The sequence below is a fragment of the Rutidosis leptorrhynchoides genome, chromosome 9, assembly GCF_046630445.1.
Source record: "Rutidosis leptorrhynchoides isolate AG116_Rl617_1_P2 chromosome 9, CSIRO_AGI_Rlap_v1, whole genome shotgun sequence".
Classification (NCBI taxonomy): Eukaryota; Viridiplantae; Streptophyta; class Magnoliopsida; order Asterales; family Asteraceae; genus Rutidosis; species Rutidosis leptorrhynchoides.
In genome coordinates, this window is record NC_092341.1 from 354536630 (window position 1) to 354553863 (window position 17234).

The following is a 17234-nucleotide window of genomic DNA, read 5'->3' on the forward strand; positions in this document are numbered from 1 at the left end:
AATTCACTAGAAAGAGTGATGCACGTACTGCTCCACCATCTCTGCTAGAGGTTGGTGAGAGGAGTGCTTTGACCACACCTGAACCTGGTAGGTTAGTTAAATTGGATACCCACATTACAGTTACTGAGAAAACCCACTCAGTTGACTTACATGAAGAAGTCCCAATTCTGGACTCAAATAACCAAATTCAACAACCTACTGAAATGGCCAAGCCAACTGCTACCCCTGACTTAAGTTTGCCACTACCCACCCAAAATATTCCATCCTTACACCTTCTTGCACAGGCTGCCAATATCACACTCATGTCACAGGGTGAGATACAGGCCTCAAAATCTTCTATGTCCAAAGATCAGCTTTCTTTACAACAGGAAGGCTGTGAGGACATACCAACCGTACCCTTATCTTCTAGCACTACTTCTCAGACTGAGGCACCAGTCACCATAGTTGGCCTGCATCAGGCTTTGACCAAGCTGACTAAGGAGTTTGATGACAAGCTCTCTGGTGTGCAGTCTACGATTAATAATCTTAACTTTAATAATAATTTTGTTTCAAAAGATGAGCTGATGGAGGTAAGGAGGTTGTTGGGGATATGCAGGGGTTGACTAGTACAGGTGGTTCAGGGTCTGTTACAGAAATTAATCACAGGTTGGCTGAGCTGGAGAAAAGAATGGTTGGTGTTGATGAACTGAGACAATGCTTTACTGGATTTGCTTATGATATTTGTTCCCTCAAAAATCAACAGACTGAAATTTAGAAGTTCATATCTTCTCTGCATTTAGATGATGTCAAAAAGGGGGAGAAAAGAAAGAGGTCAGATGATGCAGGTACTGCAGATGCAGGTTTTGCAAGTGTTGAGGGGGAGCAATCTAAGAGGACTTAAATTGAGGAGGAGCATCAGGTTGAGGGGGAGAATATAACTGATAGGGGTGTTGGTGATACTCAAATGGTTGGTGATATTCAGGGGAGTTCTAGTGCTGTTGTGGTTGCTGCTATGCAAAGGACAGAGGGTGATCTAAGGGCTCAGATGAACAAGAGATTTAGATTCAGAAGATATGAAGGTGATGTTGTCAAGGTTGAGGTTGATAAATCTGAATTTGAAGGTGTAACTCTACTGCTAACAATGACACACTTACCAGATAGGAGGTTAAGAGTTAAAATAAATCAAATTGTTTGTTTGGGTTTTTGTGAGTGGAAAGGCATAGCTGTGTGTATCAAGGAGTATGCAGGAGATCAAGTTGTTTTGAAAGAAGTGTTGAAGAGAGTTTATATGCTGGTACATTTGGTGTTTGAAGAAGGGTTTATAAGTTTTAAGGATTATGAGGTGTTTTGTGAAATGTTTGATCTAGAGATGAAAGAAAGAAGAGCTAAGGGACATGTTGAAATGTATGCTGTCCCTGAACATTTAGAGTTTGTTGATGATAAGTATGTTGAGTATTTGGATGGTTTGATGTTTAAGACAAATGAAAATCAAAGGATGTTGATTAGGGTTGATCAGTTTGAAGGGGCTAGTATTGAGATGTTGATCAGTTTATTATCCAGATGTGAGACAGAGCAAACTTTTCCTTTTAGGGTTCAATTGTTGAATCACTTGTATAGCAAGCTAACCATGTTGAAGGAAATTCCTCACATGAAAAACAAGTGTAAGCTTATCGAAAAGGAGTATGCTAAGGTGGTTAATTAGGTGTACAGATTGTTTTGACATCATCAGATAGGGGGAGATTGTTGGGAAAATGAAAATCTGATGAGTCAAAAGCATGCTAGAGTCTGGAGATTTAGATTCTGAAGTTGCAGACTCTGATGTTTACTGAAGTCAACGGTTTGAGATTTCTTGATGCCTAAGCTAAGGAATATTCTGGAGATATGTTTAAAGTTTAAGAAGATTTGTTTTGATTCGGTTTTATCTCCAGAAGATTAACTTTAGAGTTATTTGCATATTAGTTTAGTTTTTAAGTTTATCTTTACCTTATTTATAGCTAAGTTGTTTTGGAAACCAAATCTTTAGATTTGGTGTTTATCTGTATAAATAGGGTCGTATGATTTGCTTTGAACTTGTATCTTTTTTTTTTGCACGATCAACATTATCAATTTCATATTTCATTATCGTGTTCTCTCAATTCTTGCACTAATAATTCTTATTTATTGTTTAATTGAGAGTCTGGTGTTCATAGTTCAATTAATGTGAACTAATAATATACATACAATGGCATTGTTATTGTTCGTATTGATGCACCTATTTATTTTGCCAACACAAGCTATATTAAAGACAGGTGAATAACTTTTATAGTTCCAGGATAATAGTTATAAGTAAATTACTTGAATGTTGGTATCATTTTTTTTTTTTTTCCCCCGATAAATTACTTTCAAATATGTTTTCATATAACATCAGGCTTCGGGAGTATGAAATTGTGGTTGATCAATCCACCAAACAAGGACCAGAAGTTCAAAGGATATATTTTGTAATCTTAGATATGGGACGTAAGTTCTCTTTCTCATTAAATATGTTTGACTATATTTATTTTTTAGATCAATTGCGTTTTTTTCTAATTTGTAGCCTATATATATGTATTTCCATGTTATATCTTCAGTTTTTCACTTGGATTTCATACTAAGTGAAGATTTAAATAATCTCGTGTATTTTTCAGCGGTTATTTATGTCGACTCTAGTGCAGTTCAAGCACTGAAAGAGTTGTATCTTGAATACAATTCAAGAGACATCCAGGTACCACAAATATCGTTAAAAAAATAAACCCGGAGCATATTTTGAAAGCATACAACTTTCTATTTGTCTTATTAAAAACTTATATTATGACATTAGTAATATAGTTGTTGTACATACACCTTTCATGTAAAGCTGATTAAAAAAATTACTTCCGTATTAAGTAAATTAAAACGGACAAAGATGTGTTTCTGAGTCAACCCAACATAACACCCTCGACCCATACAAACGAATACCCGTTTTCACTCGTTACCCAACCGGATACTCCATCATAATTTTATATTGCATGATGCAGATAGCTATTGCCAACCCGAACAAAGAAGTATTATTGACACTAGCAAAATCTGGATTCATTGAGCAAGTTGGTAAAAAGTGGTGCTTTGTGAGAGTGCATGACGCTGTTCAAGTTTGCCTTCAACACGTTCCTAATCCAGACAACTCACCCAAACTGCCCGAATCATCTCGTGACAAAAGTTCCAGGTTTTTGGAACGATTAGGAATGAAAAGAAAGGAGGATTTATCAACATCTGAATTGGAGTCGGGTGAAAAAAGCTCAGTGATTTGTAAAGAATGTGATCCTCAACTGGAACCCTTACTATCGAGGACATCTCATCAATGAGATTGCATATGCATTTGAAAATCATATTTTAATTCATTTGTATAGACTATATTCTTTTGAACGCAACACTTATGATTCTTTTTAGTTTTCTTACCTTCTGTAAGTTATTTTGTTATGTATGCTCTTGCGTGTATTCCTGCTGTGAATGTTCACAGTTTTCATCCCATTATTGAAAGGATGAACACTGGTCTACTTACTTATAATGTGGTTTTTGTAATTAAACATTGATTTTGATGAAATGTATGCATGCAACGAAAATCAAAATCCGTTTGGTACATTTTGAGTATCAAGATGTCACTAGTTTCGCTACAAGTACTTGACATGTTGCGAATTGTGATCATGCTTCAAAACATTTCATTAGTGGGTTTAGAGTGATCTTTGTATGGATACTTGATGTTTGTGTGGTTGATATTCACCAATTCCCCAAATTCGTCTAGAAGTTTAATCAATGTAACAAGTGCCCATTAATTGTTGATTATGTAGTGTTTAGGCAGTCAATAATTTGTATCTTTTATTTATTGATAAATTCTCCCAGACTTGAATTTGTAGGCTTCAAAACTTAATCAATACCTAATTTGTAAGTAAATGGGCTTAAATTGTCACATTTAGTATTGGACATATCTAATAAGTGGCTTAGTTCTTTTGAGCTTATGTTGTGCATTTAAGGCGGTTAGTTTCATGACATGACATGACATGACAATGAAGCTATTGACTATCGAGGTCATTTTTCCGTTAAGTTTGTTTTGTCACCAATAAGAATTTCACTTCTGGACGGCATTTAGAGTGAGATTTGGAGTCACTGTCTCACTGATGAGTCATTCACTTCGAAATTCCCTAAAGGGCAAGATAGAGTAAAAGGCAGAAGAAGGGCTGATGGGGAACCAAACGGATGTTGGAATCCATCTACCCAATTATTTTATGCAGTGAACATTACAGTCTTATCGTCTCTCAGGAAGAAACCCTCAAGGTGAATCCGTTCAGGCAACGCATGTACTAAAACCTCCTCTGGTGAAGATTCAATACAAGATGTTCGAGACCTCCGAGCCTATGAAATGAGCGGATAATTTCAAGGGAAATAAAAATTATATATATGACAGTTTTGTGGTGAATTTGTTTAATCATTTCGTTTTACTCTTAAATAATTTGAGCTTATCTTGATATTGCTGTTTTCTAATAGTTTTTATGCCAATGAAGCATTGCTTCAACGGCATCCCCTTCACCTTGTGTGTTGGGGCTAGGGTTCGGTCATGGTTTCGAGCCTCGCTCTGCCCATCCTATTAATTAATCTGCCTGAAATATGGATAAATAATGAGTGTCGTTGAAATAAATGATACACTGATACAATCTTGCCGTTAAAAAAAATAGTTTTTATTTATTTATTTATTATAAATTATAATATAATTAAAGGCATCTCGAGGATCTCGATCCCCTTCAAACTTTACAACTTGATTTACTATTACTACAACTTGATTTGTTAATAATTCAAATTAAATTAAGTAACCTGTGTTACTCATGATATTGGTATTTCAAAACCAATTAAAGAATAACTTAACTTTTGTATTCATAACAAATAAAAGCCAATTTCTTGTTTACATTATACTTGTATAACACTTCTCTTTAATATCTGCGAATTCGCAATTCAATTATATTGATTACAACGTATTCAGGTATTCATCTAATCATCTTTGTGTTCAATCTATCAACTTTGTTTTGTTTGAAATCTCATCGTTTGCGTTCTTTTGTTCTCTTTCCAATCTCGAGTTTCCACTAGATATTCTTCCTTCGATCCAGTTAATAATGTCCGCAAAAACAATATCTATGTTCTCTTTAAACTCTCCGTACGAAAGAGAATGCCACATTTCAGGATACAACTTGATCGTCTTGTCATAACTTGAAGCATTTTCATATAAAAGCTTACTCACCGACGGATCGGTCACCTTGTCCGCTTCTCCATGGCCCACAAAAAACGGAAATGTTACCTAAACAAATAAAAAATTGCCGCGTTAACAAACTCTTTTCTATTAGTATAGAAAAATCTTACGATAAATATATACAGTATGTAACAAGTTCTTTTTCCTTATAATTATATTCCAAAGAAAACGAAATGTAACAAATGTACCTCATGTAACCTCTTTTCAAGGTCTAGACTAACGGTTAGCAGTTGATTAGCAGTTTGTAGACGTAATCGACCTTTATAGCACAACGGGTTATTACGAACCTATCACACAAATAACCGAATGAGCATTTAATCACAACGATTATAACAATTTTGTTATAAGATAAATAATTACATTGATAGATAAAAAGAAAATTTGTACCTCATTTCTGATTTCCGGATCTCTAAAAGCAACATCAACAATATCTTGACCCGGGACAATTTTCCATGTTGGAATTATTTTTGTAAGTTTTGTCAACACACTAATCACAAATTGAGGTGGCTTCATGTCATCTGCTATCTGAATAAATAGATACAAAAAATTCACTTAGCAAATAAGTATATATATATAAGGCTTCGTATATTTTATATATTATTTACAATCTTGAATTCTTAAACATAGTCTATGTCTAGAGATTTACAATGCGCAACAATTAAATATATTATAGATGAGATATTATTTATAATAAAATAAAATATTCTGCTAAGCATTATCAAACCTACAAATTTATATTTGGAAATACAAATTTGGGATGTTAGGTATTCATGTTATTGTCATTCTTGTTGGCTGATCATTTATTTTTTTGGTAATGGCATTGACATTTTAGCAAATAGATTCAACATAAACAATACTCCTTATTATTCTAGAAAACTTATTTAATAATAGAAAGACTCCTATTTTTTTTCTTTGAATTATCGATAACCTAGTCCTTATATCCTAATAAAAAGTTTCAGGTTCAAACCTAAATAGTAGCATATATTGATATGATCAATGAAAGAGTTGGAAACAGTAACGAAATAATCCAATTTTATTTATCACGTAATAAAAATACCTCCACTTATCGAATAGCCTATATAGAAAAAGGTCATTTCTCCCATTTTTATTAAATATATATATATATATATATATATATATATATATATATATATATATATATATATATATATATATATATATATATATATATAATATATATTTCATTTAGGTGTTTAGTGGAATCCATAAGTATCCGTGAAAAGTCATGAAAGCCACTTTATGTAATAATTGGAGGTAGTCGATAACTAATTTAGAAAATGACAACTTGACAACCTTTTGACTTTTGATAGTCGTATATATTTTGGTTGACTAAAGATTTTCTTCATTTCATACCACTAGGCGATTTTTCAAGGTTTACATTATTATCAGCTTGACAAAAAGAGAATAAATATTGATGATGCTTGATATAAAGAAAAATATTATGATGCTTGACAATCATGCAAGATAACTAGCAAAAAGTGTATATTTTGCATTAACGTCTATAGTAGGCAAAGATACTAGTCATGAACTACGTTGCAACACTTTCAAAAAAAGATCAATATTTTCATATAACTTCTGTTTAATATATTCAAATCCATGTAGCTATCTTGGATACATATACATCGTTAAACCATCGTAATTTTATATAAATTCTTTTATCTAAAATTTCTACTATTTATCCTTCCTTGTTTCATTCCTTTTCATTATGTGATAATAAAGACACATGTTAAAACATAGGCCACGTATTGCTGGTTGGTAGTATTTTTCTGTACACATTATATTATCTTCGGTGACAATCATTTTTAGAATATTTTGGTATACAAATATATATATAATCCATTCCATATTGAAGATAAATGTACAACACATTTTGTAACAATAAATTAAATTATTTTATCATAAATCTTGTGATATATCAATGTTTATGTTGTCAACATAGATGCATGGACATGTAGCTAAATTTAACTTATATAAATATTAATATTACTCCCTATATATTATTTTGCACACATGGTATATATTTGTTGCCATTATTGAATGGGTTAGAAAGGAGAGGAATAAAAGGATTATACACACCTTGCACATGGGTGCCACCAAGACCCCACCATCCCAATATTCTGGCTTCTTCCTATGTAGCCGGAGAACCATGGCTCCTCCCATTGACTCTCCCAACAAGATCCTCATTTTTCTTTTGTTTTCTTTCTTTTCTGATAATAATAAACATTACCCATTAATAAAAATGTAAACTTTTAAAATACCCATAATGTTATAATTCAGTAGGCTTATAACTACCTTTAATGGTTATAAGAACAAAGAGAGAAAACGAGAGAAGAAGGAGAGAAGAAATATTGATATTGATATTTCAAGAGAAATGGTACACCTTAAATGGTTACCATACATGTCTATTTATAGTATAAAATATTACTATACAATAAATATAATAATAATAAAATTAACATCCAATCTAGATATTTTATAACACAATCTAGATATTTTATAACACTCCCCCTTGGATGACAATTTTATTAGAGAATAACTAGTACTGCCTCGTTAAAAACCTTGCTAAAGAAAACTCATTGGGATAAAACTTTAGCTAAGGGAAAAAGAGTGCAGCATAAAGTTGACTCCCCCTCAAGTAGGCAACGCCTGAGTTGTTACATCTTCTGAACATGCCTCATGCCAATATTATGAACGTGTGTTCTGAAAATAGCAGTTAGCAGTGCTTTGGTATAAAGATCAGCAGAGTTGTTGATTGAACGTATCTCATTTTAATCTGGTTGTCTTTTACGATATCTTGAGTATATGAGAAAAATCTGAGGTTTTCATCTGAAACTGTATCATCTAAATCTTTTATGTACAAGTTTGGCCCTCGTGATTTGTCTACAGTCTCCTTCATGGTTTGTTCAAACCGTTGTTTCAGTTCCTATTCCCTTTCAGTCTTTTTCTGAGCCTTACCAATATACCATTCTTTTCCATCAAACTTATGACCGTTAAGACCGTTTATAGCTTTAGCGCCTCGTCAGCATTTATGTTTTGTTCTGTCATTTTTGATACTCTTCTTTCATTTGTATTATGTAAGCTGTATTATCTTCATAGATAGTTGTTACGCTTTTATAGCGTTCTAGTCCACAAGAATCAATAATGATTTGTATCATTGATCTTAACTAAAATCATTCCAGAGTAGCTTCATGTAATGCAATCACTTCGGCATGATTTGATGATGTTGCAACAAGTGTTTGTTTTGAGAACGTCATGATATTGCGGTGCCTCCATTTAGGAATACATATCCAGTTTGAGATTTAGCTTTATGTAGATCGGATAAATAATCTGCATCTGTATAACCAAACAAATCTTGTTTCGAGTTGTTAGAATAAAATAATTATAAATCAGTAGTTCCCCGAAGGTATCAAACTATTTGTTTGATCCCATTCCAATGTCTTTTGGTAGGGGCTGAGCTGAACCTTGTCAATAAATTAACTGCAAAAGAAATGTCAGATCTTGTATAATCTATAAGATACATAAGAACCTCAATTGCACTAAAATATAGAACTTCCGATCTGTTAAAATTTTCATGATCTTCGCAGGGATGAAATAGATCAGTGTCAATATTGAGTGATCTAACAACAATGAGTTTGTCTTTAAAAAAAATGTTTTAAAATCTTTTCGGTATAAGTTGTCTGATGTACAAGTAAACCATTAGGCATATGCTCAATTTGCAATCCAAGGTAATACTTGGTTTTTTCAAGATCTTTCATTTCAAAATAATTCTTTAGAAGTTGAATGATTTCATAGATCTCTTTATTTGTTCATATGATGTTAAGAACATTGACATAAACAACTACGATCTCATATCCGAACATTATTTTTATAAAACATACGTGCAAAATAAGTTTATATTTATACCCTTTTTTTTTATCAAGTAGTCATTTAATCGGTTATACCACATACGTCCCGTTTGTATAAACTCACTTAGAAATCTTTGTGATTTAATGGAATATATTCCCTTGGGTTTTACATTAGATGCTTATGATACCTTAACCCTTTAGGTATATTCATATATATATCACTATTAAGTGATCCATACAGATAAGTAGTAACAACATTCATGAGATGCATTTAAATAACTACCAGGTTGATTAAGTATCTAATAAGTAATTGTATCCATTACAGGAGGATAATTTTTCCTCCTAATTCATTTCTGGTCTTTGTGGGAAATATTGAGTTACAAGTCTAGTTTTGCCTTGTAACTTCATTTGCACATTTCTTTTCGGATAAAAATTCATTTGTATCCCATACGTTTCACATCTTTAAAAGTGATAACGATTGATCCGAAAACTTTTCTTTTATCGAGCGATTCTAATTCAGCTCTTATTGCTCCTTTCCATTGAGCTCAATCATGTCCATTTTGTATATTCAATGACAGATTTTAGTTCCAGATCATCATCTTTATTCATGATGTCATTGTAACATTATATGAAAATATCTCATAGAGATTTTAGTTTCATTTCGGTTCCATAATATTGCATAATTTATCGCAATTTTAGTATTTACATTTATCAATATCCTCTGCAGAAGGAATATTGATTTGTGGTTCTTCTTGAACACTTTCTCTTACCTCATTATCAGCTGATTTTCTTTTTCGAGGATTTTTATCTTCGGAACCAATTGATCTTCCACGTTTGATGCGTGGCAAAGACTCAACAGTGACATTATTGCCAGCTTTTGGAATTTCAGTTCGAGCTGGAGCATTTATCGCTGGTATATATGATTTAGTCACTTTTTTATATCTGTAAATGCATAAAGTAATTAATTTGCAAGTTCTTGCATATGCATTATTTTTGAACTTTCGTTTCACATTCTTTTGTGCGAGTTCAATATACCTTAATTGATGTTCACATCATGAAGCATCATTTTATTTTTTTATTTTTATTTCTCCCCCTAATCTAGGGAACAATGTTTTATTAAAATGACAATCAGTAAAACGTGCTGTAAAAACATCACCCATCATGGGTTCAATATATCTTATGATTGAAGATGTTTTATATCCAAAATATATTATCATCTTTCTTTGAAGAACCATTTTATTGTGTTGTGGTGATACAATTGGAACATACACTGCACAACCAATGTTTTAAGGTAGAAAATATTTGGCTCTTGGCCAAAATCAAGTATTAAGTGAAAATATTTACGACTTCCACATGGTATAATGCGAATTAATGTCGCAGCATGTAAATTTACATGTCCACATATAAATATTGAGAGATTTGTACTCATTATCAATTGTCTAGTTATTAGCTGTAAGCGTTTATCTATTGATTCAGCTAAACCAATTTTGTGTATGCACATGAGCAACTGGATATTCAACAACAATCCCTGTAGATATATAATGATCATTAAATGCTTGAGATGTTAACTCACCAGCATTATCAAGTCTCATCCTTTTAATGGTGTAATCAGAATAATGTGTTCTCAATTTAATAATTTGTGCAAGAAACTTTGCAAATGCCATATTACGGCTTGATAACATACAAATATGAGACCATCCGCTAGATGCGTCTATTAGAACCATGAAATATCAAAATGGTTCACATGATGGATGAATTGGTTCATATATCTTACCTTGAATTCTTTCAAGAAACATTTGTGATTCTTTTTCACAATATACTTTTCATTAATCACCATATGTGCTTTCCATTAATCACCATATGTGTTTTTTTTTTTTTTTTATAAATCACCATATGTGTTTTTTTTTTATCATATATCCTTTTCACCATATACGCTTTTAATCATATGCGCTGTGTTTTTCACCATATGCGCTTTTAATCATATGCGATTTTCATCATATGCGTTGTGCTTTTCATCATATTCGCTTTTTATCATATGCGCTTATCATATGCGATGCGCTTTTTATCATATGCGTTTTTTTATGTGAATAGTAAATTAATTAATTTCGTTTTACTATTCATATGAATTAATTTAGATTTACTATTTTGTTAATTGAGTAATATATATATATACATCATATACTTGTGACTCCGAAGGCTCAAATGAATTTGACCATATAGTTATACGTTGTACCTTGCACATTAATTTTCAGTAGAAGCTTTAGATGCATATTATTTTCAGTAGAAGCTTTAGATGCACTTTTTTTTTTAATCACCAAATACCACAAACACTTTGTTTGCGTTTGTTCATAGTCATCAATGAAAATCATTTTCTTTAATTTTATTTTATACAATAAAATTAACGCATCATTATTCTTTTCAAAAACAATAATCTATTGTTATTGTTCACTTGTGCCATGTTTAACAACAAAAGTCAACAACCTCTGTCTTGTTTGTTGTGGCAACCAAAAACAACCTTTGCTTTTGTTAACGAGAATCCAAGACCAAAAAACAATTAATTTTTAATTAATCTTTTATCAAAACCATAAATGATTTTATTGATCTACGTTGATATGGCCATAAAGAATTGACGGCTGACCTACTTTTGTAAGTGTATTTCGGCTATCATCCCGAAAACGCACAACGACCTTTTTTTTTTTTATGAACTATTTGTTTCATATCTAGCTTAGGCAATTATTGTGAACATTTGGTCCCTATAAGAGCATTTATTTTTTAGACTTTTAGTTGATTTGTACTTGTCACAATTAGGGATAGCACCCGCGGGTCGTGGATGCGGATCCATTGGATCCATCACCCGTACCCGCGGATTTTTTTTAAGAGACATCCAATTGAACCCTTGTTCGTTGAAACAATTTGACTATATTTTTACTCCCCATTATTAAACGGGCCATTTTGATGCACACTCTTAAAAAAATAATTTGTTTTTTAAGTTTTATTATTCAACCTCCTTTTTTCAACGGTCACGTTTTTAACAAAACATTTGACAAGTTTGGAAAAAAGTTTTTTATTGATTATCATCAAAAGTTTTCTATTGTCACTCTACTGGATGGAATTATGGCATACAACCAAAATTGCAACCCAACACTACATAAGAACAAAAAGGTTGTTTTTAATTAACATATGTATATGTGTTAAACTCGGAATAATAATAACTTATTTTAGAAAATTAACATAAGACATGTTGAAACATTTTTGTCACATTTAGCTCATCAAGTCTAATACTTATCATTGATAGATTTTATCACGTCTAGGAGATGTTTACTTTTTTCTTGTATTAAGTCTTACTTTCATTTACCTTTGTTTGGAAAAAAGTTTTTTTTTACTTTGCTTTCCCCCTTTCTGTAAAACTCATTTAAACACTTTCTTTGTTTTTTTTTTTTAAAAAAAACTTCCTTTTTTTTACGTTACCCGTAAATTATAAATATATAAAAAAAAAACTTTTTGTTTAAATTTTTTTTCTAGTTTTTAAAAGGCCACTTGACCAATTTTTTAATTCTTTCACAACACCTGATATCGTGATCGTGACCTTTCACCAAAGCAAGAGATATTCTTGATAAACTAAACACGGACTCGTGTTTGAAATTGTCGGCCACAAAAAAATTCATTTGATAAAAGTATATATTTTTTTTAGTTATAGAAGGAGACCACTTCATTTTCAATACTTCATTTTTGACAAAAAACTATTCCATTTTACCATCCCTTTTTTTTTCTTACTTTAACTTTTAAGATATACTTTTAATAAAAATACAAACTACTTTTTCTTATTTTAACTTTTAAGATTTACTTTTAATAAAAATACAAAATACTTTTTGTATTTTAACTTTTAAGATTTACTTTTAATAAAAGTACAAACTACTTTTTCTTATTTTAACTTTTAAGATTTACTTTTAATAAAAATACAAACTATTTTTTATTTTAACTTTTAAAATTATAAATTTAAGAATAAACATTAGTATGCATGAAATAAATAATGATTAATTGCATAAGTAATCATAAATGTTAGATAACATATAAAGACCCCGTCGTATTCGTATTGATCGGAATTAATCTCGACCCATGGTACCGTGTTGTCAAATGACGTGTTGCGTACATAAAGTACCGTGTTGTCAAATGACGTGTTGCGTACAATCATGAGGTCTTATTAACATAAATATAAATGTTAGTGAAGTTAATAAGAGTTAGATTACAGAAAATATAATTCAGGTGGTATAACCGACCATATATAACTTAAATAACATAAATATAAATGTTAGTGAAGTTAGTAAAAGTTAGATTACAGAAATATAATTCAGGTGGTATAACCGACCATATATAACTTAAATAACATAAATATAAATGTTAGTGAAGTTAGTAAAAGTTAGATTACAGAAATATAATTCAGGTGGTATAACCGACCATATATAACTTAAATAACATAAATATAAATGTTAGTAGTCCAAAATTTGATATATTCGAGTCTGAAAATTATTAATAATTTCATACCTTGATTAGTGATTCGTGATCGTTTGAGATATCTTTTAATTACACTAAACTTTTCGTGCTGATAACGTGTTATAATTCAGTAGGCTTATAACTACCTTTAATGGTTATAAGAACAAAGAGAGAAAAAGAGAGAAGAAGGAGAGAAGAAATATTGATATTGATATTTCAAGAGAAATGGTACACCTTAAATGGTTACCATACATGTCTATTTATAGTATAAAATATTACTATACAATAAATATAATAATAATAAAATTAACATCCAATCTAGATATTTTATAACACAATCTAGATATTTTATAACACATAAATATTTTTTACTAAATTCTTTAACTTTGATGTTTATTAAACTAATAAATGAATTGTATACATGTTTTCATAGTCATCCTATAAAACAAGAAAGCCAATCAAAACCTTTATTTAACTAAGTCCTAATTGACTTGGTCAAATTTGAAAAGTATAACATTTTGAGTTGAATTTAACAAACTCAAATCTATCTATATTTAAATTCTTAAAAATAAATAAGAACTTACCACATATACTAGTGAAAAAATCTGAACAATCATCAACACAATCATCAAAAGAGGGGATATAACCCTGAATCCCAGAAGACTTCCCATGACCTTGATTATCAATTCCATAAACTGCATATCCTGCCTTCACAAGTCTTAATGCAACTCCTGTTTACATTTCATTAATTATTGATTGCAAGTTATAATTTGCTACTAAAAATTTTAGTTATAAGTTATAATCTAATCTAATTAATATCCAAAACATAGCAAGTCAAACATAGTAATATTCAAATTCAATGTTTATCCATAACACCCTTGATTATGGAAATCCAATTTTTGTACTTCAAACATTCTTAAAAGTGATATCATATTTATCAACTTTTAATCATGAACCAAATAATCCTTTTTGTTAATGACTATTTAAGGAGATAGTTTGACCTTCGAAAGTCAACTGACCTTTCATGGAGACACTGCATTCCATGCCATAACCATGGTTAAGAAAGATTAAAGCTCTTGGTTCCGTATCTACAGGTAGCCATCGACACGTAAACAGCTCTAATCCTTTCGAATTCACAATGAATTCCTGAAAAAAATTCACAGGAAATTTATAATAAGCCACAAGTAATTTCATGCAAATTTATACCAAAACAGAGCACTATCTAAAAACCTTAATAAACATAAATATTCATACCTCTTCATAGTTGAAGTTTGAAGCTTCAGATGCCTATATATAACAAAAATATAAAAGAACGATAAAATAAAAACTTAAATAATCCATAAAGTTAAGAACTTTAACTGTGAATTATTAATATAACATGAGTGGTAAGAACAGGGGCATACCATGATGAAACAGAGTATTGTTGTTCAAATCTTCGTTAAAATCACAATATTTGTGTTGTTCCTTAGATTTTGGAAATTGAAATATGGTAGAATAAAAGGTTTGTTGCGATAAATTTGAATAAAACAAAAAACTTTGGATAGGACGTGCTAAGAATTTGAGAACTTGAAAAGATGATGTGTGTGTGGAGTATGAGACGTGATCTCTACTTATATTGCGGAGTTGTATGTCTACAGTGTTTAATCTCTTGAATTTAGCAAGTGGCTAATTATTTTTTTGTTATAGTTACTTTCAAAAAGATATTATTAATATTATTAATAATTTGCTTAACTGTATAAACTAATAAACTAATGTGTTCGCAATAACAGAAAAATCTACTACTATCCATGTTAAACATCAAAACTTACATGAATAATTATTGTACAAATAATATTATTATTATTTTATTTTTAGTTAATATAATGTAATTTATAAAATAATAATTATGGATTAGTTCATCAATGCTAAGCGAGTTTCAGAGATCAATTACGGTGATCATCGCTTATCGCCCACTATAACGTTGCAATGTCTTTTGTGAGTGCATTAGTAAAATCATTACTAATCGCATAAAGGAATGTTTGGATGACATTATGAATATTAATCAACCAGCGTTCAGTATGTGGCGTCGATGACGCATCTCATGTAATATCATATTGACATAACAGCATATGCATAATTATCATTCTCGGGCGTGAAAAGACTCGGTATGCTTTTAAGATCGATATTCACAAAGCTTATGACAAGGTAAAATGGACATTCTCCTTCAAATTATACTTCAACATTATGATTTTTATTCGATTATGGTTCACTAGATTATGAGGTGTGTTATGTCTACCTCTTACTCTGTGGTGAATGAGGAGCTTCAAGGGTATATTCAAAGGAAAGAGGGGTCTCAAGCAATGAACGGATAAGAGCCACAAGTGAACGGTGTGAACCTCACTTTCACTCTTTTGGATACCCGACAAAACAGGAGGATAAATCCTTCTTTTGTTGTGATACTTCTTTAGAGGGTGGAGCAAGTCTAAAATCAATTCTCCATACTAATGAAAGGGGTGTTGACAGTGGCGGAACTAGTTATTTTTTCACCGGGGCAAAAAAATTAAAACGTAGTAATTTTTTTGAACAAAATATCGAGGTTTTGAGCAAAAAATTGAGGTTTTTAGGTAAATTATGAAGGTTTTTAGGCAAAACTTGAAGTTTTTAGGGCAAAAACTTGGAAGATAAACTTAATTCTATGTAATTATCTTTGATCCGTTTTTTTGGTTGTGTGGTCGTGTTAGCTCGCACTGGTTGTCCGACTATGAAGAACGTATGTTTTTTTTTTTTTGTTTCTTCATATGATATTCTTTTCTTAATATACTTTGCCGCATAATTTTTATCATTTACTCAAATAATGTTGAAAGGAGGATTAAATTTATTTATATTAAAAATGGGCCAATAAAGTAAACTTCACCTAGTTGTATTTATTTATTTATTTATTTTATTTTTTTAAAAGAACAAGAAATATAATCATTCGGGATTCTTCGAGTCGCCACCAAGACTTCTTGTGAAGCTGGAGGTCTCAGGTTCGATTCTTGGCACCTAAAAACGCCCAAGACATTCCGTTGAACCTAATTAGGGATTTTCAGTTGAAGGTGTTTTACCCGACATCGGGGTGACGTCTCGGTTTTCGATGTCCGAGGTGTACCTGCTATGGGAGAACCAATGAGCTCGTTTATAGTGGACTTTCTCGGAAAAAAATACAAAAAAAAAAAGAATCTAACACACGTTATCTACAATCGCCACAAATATGAACGACTAAGTACGTGATTTACGGAATGTTTTAATTCGTTACCAATATTTCAACTCTTCTTCCTCCACAAATGTTGCTCATTATCTTTATCTTTTATCCATATTTTCGTGTATAGTACGCTTATCGTGAGTATAATATGCTTATCGTGGTTCAATTTATATTACAAGTCAAATTCTATTAAGGTACACATCAAATGTTGTTTGGTTGATAAATGTGCCCATGCCTCTCTTCCTTTTAAATATCTAGGCCTTCCAGTGGGTGCCAATATGAATCGTATTGTTAATTGGTCTCCTATTCTCGATAAGGCTGAAAAAAGGCTTGCTTCTTGGAAGGCTAATCTACTTTCTTTTGGTGGTAGGCTCACTTTGGTGAAGTCTTT

At 31.2% G+C, this 17234-nt stretch overlaps 1 protein-coding gene and 1 pseudogene across 1 annotated transcript; one reads left to right on the top strand and one right to left on the bottom strand.

The window, feature by feature from the left end:
- Positions 1-3335, top strand: part of LOC139869218 (sulfate transporter 4.1, chloroplastic-like) — a 73024-nt pseudogene extending 69689 nt beyond the window's left edge.
- Positions 3336-4877: 1542 nt separating this feature from the next.
- LOC139865911 (caffeoylshikimate esterase-like) lies at positions 4878-15204 on the bottom strand. The gene is made up of 8 exons (XM_071854013.1): positions 15027-15204; positions 14878-14910; positions 14643-14769; positions 14208-14354; positions 7364-7494; positions 5654-5791; positions 5455-5553; positions 4878-5314 (listed from the first exon to the last, which is right to left on the bottom strand). Exons 1-8 carry the CDS (start codon positions 15027-15029, stop codon positions 5027-5029), a joined length of 966 nt encoding a protein of 321 aa, XP_071710114.1. The 5' UTR covers positions 15030-15204; the 3' UTR covers positions 4878-5026.
- Positions 15205-17234: the final 2030 nt, after the last annotated feature.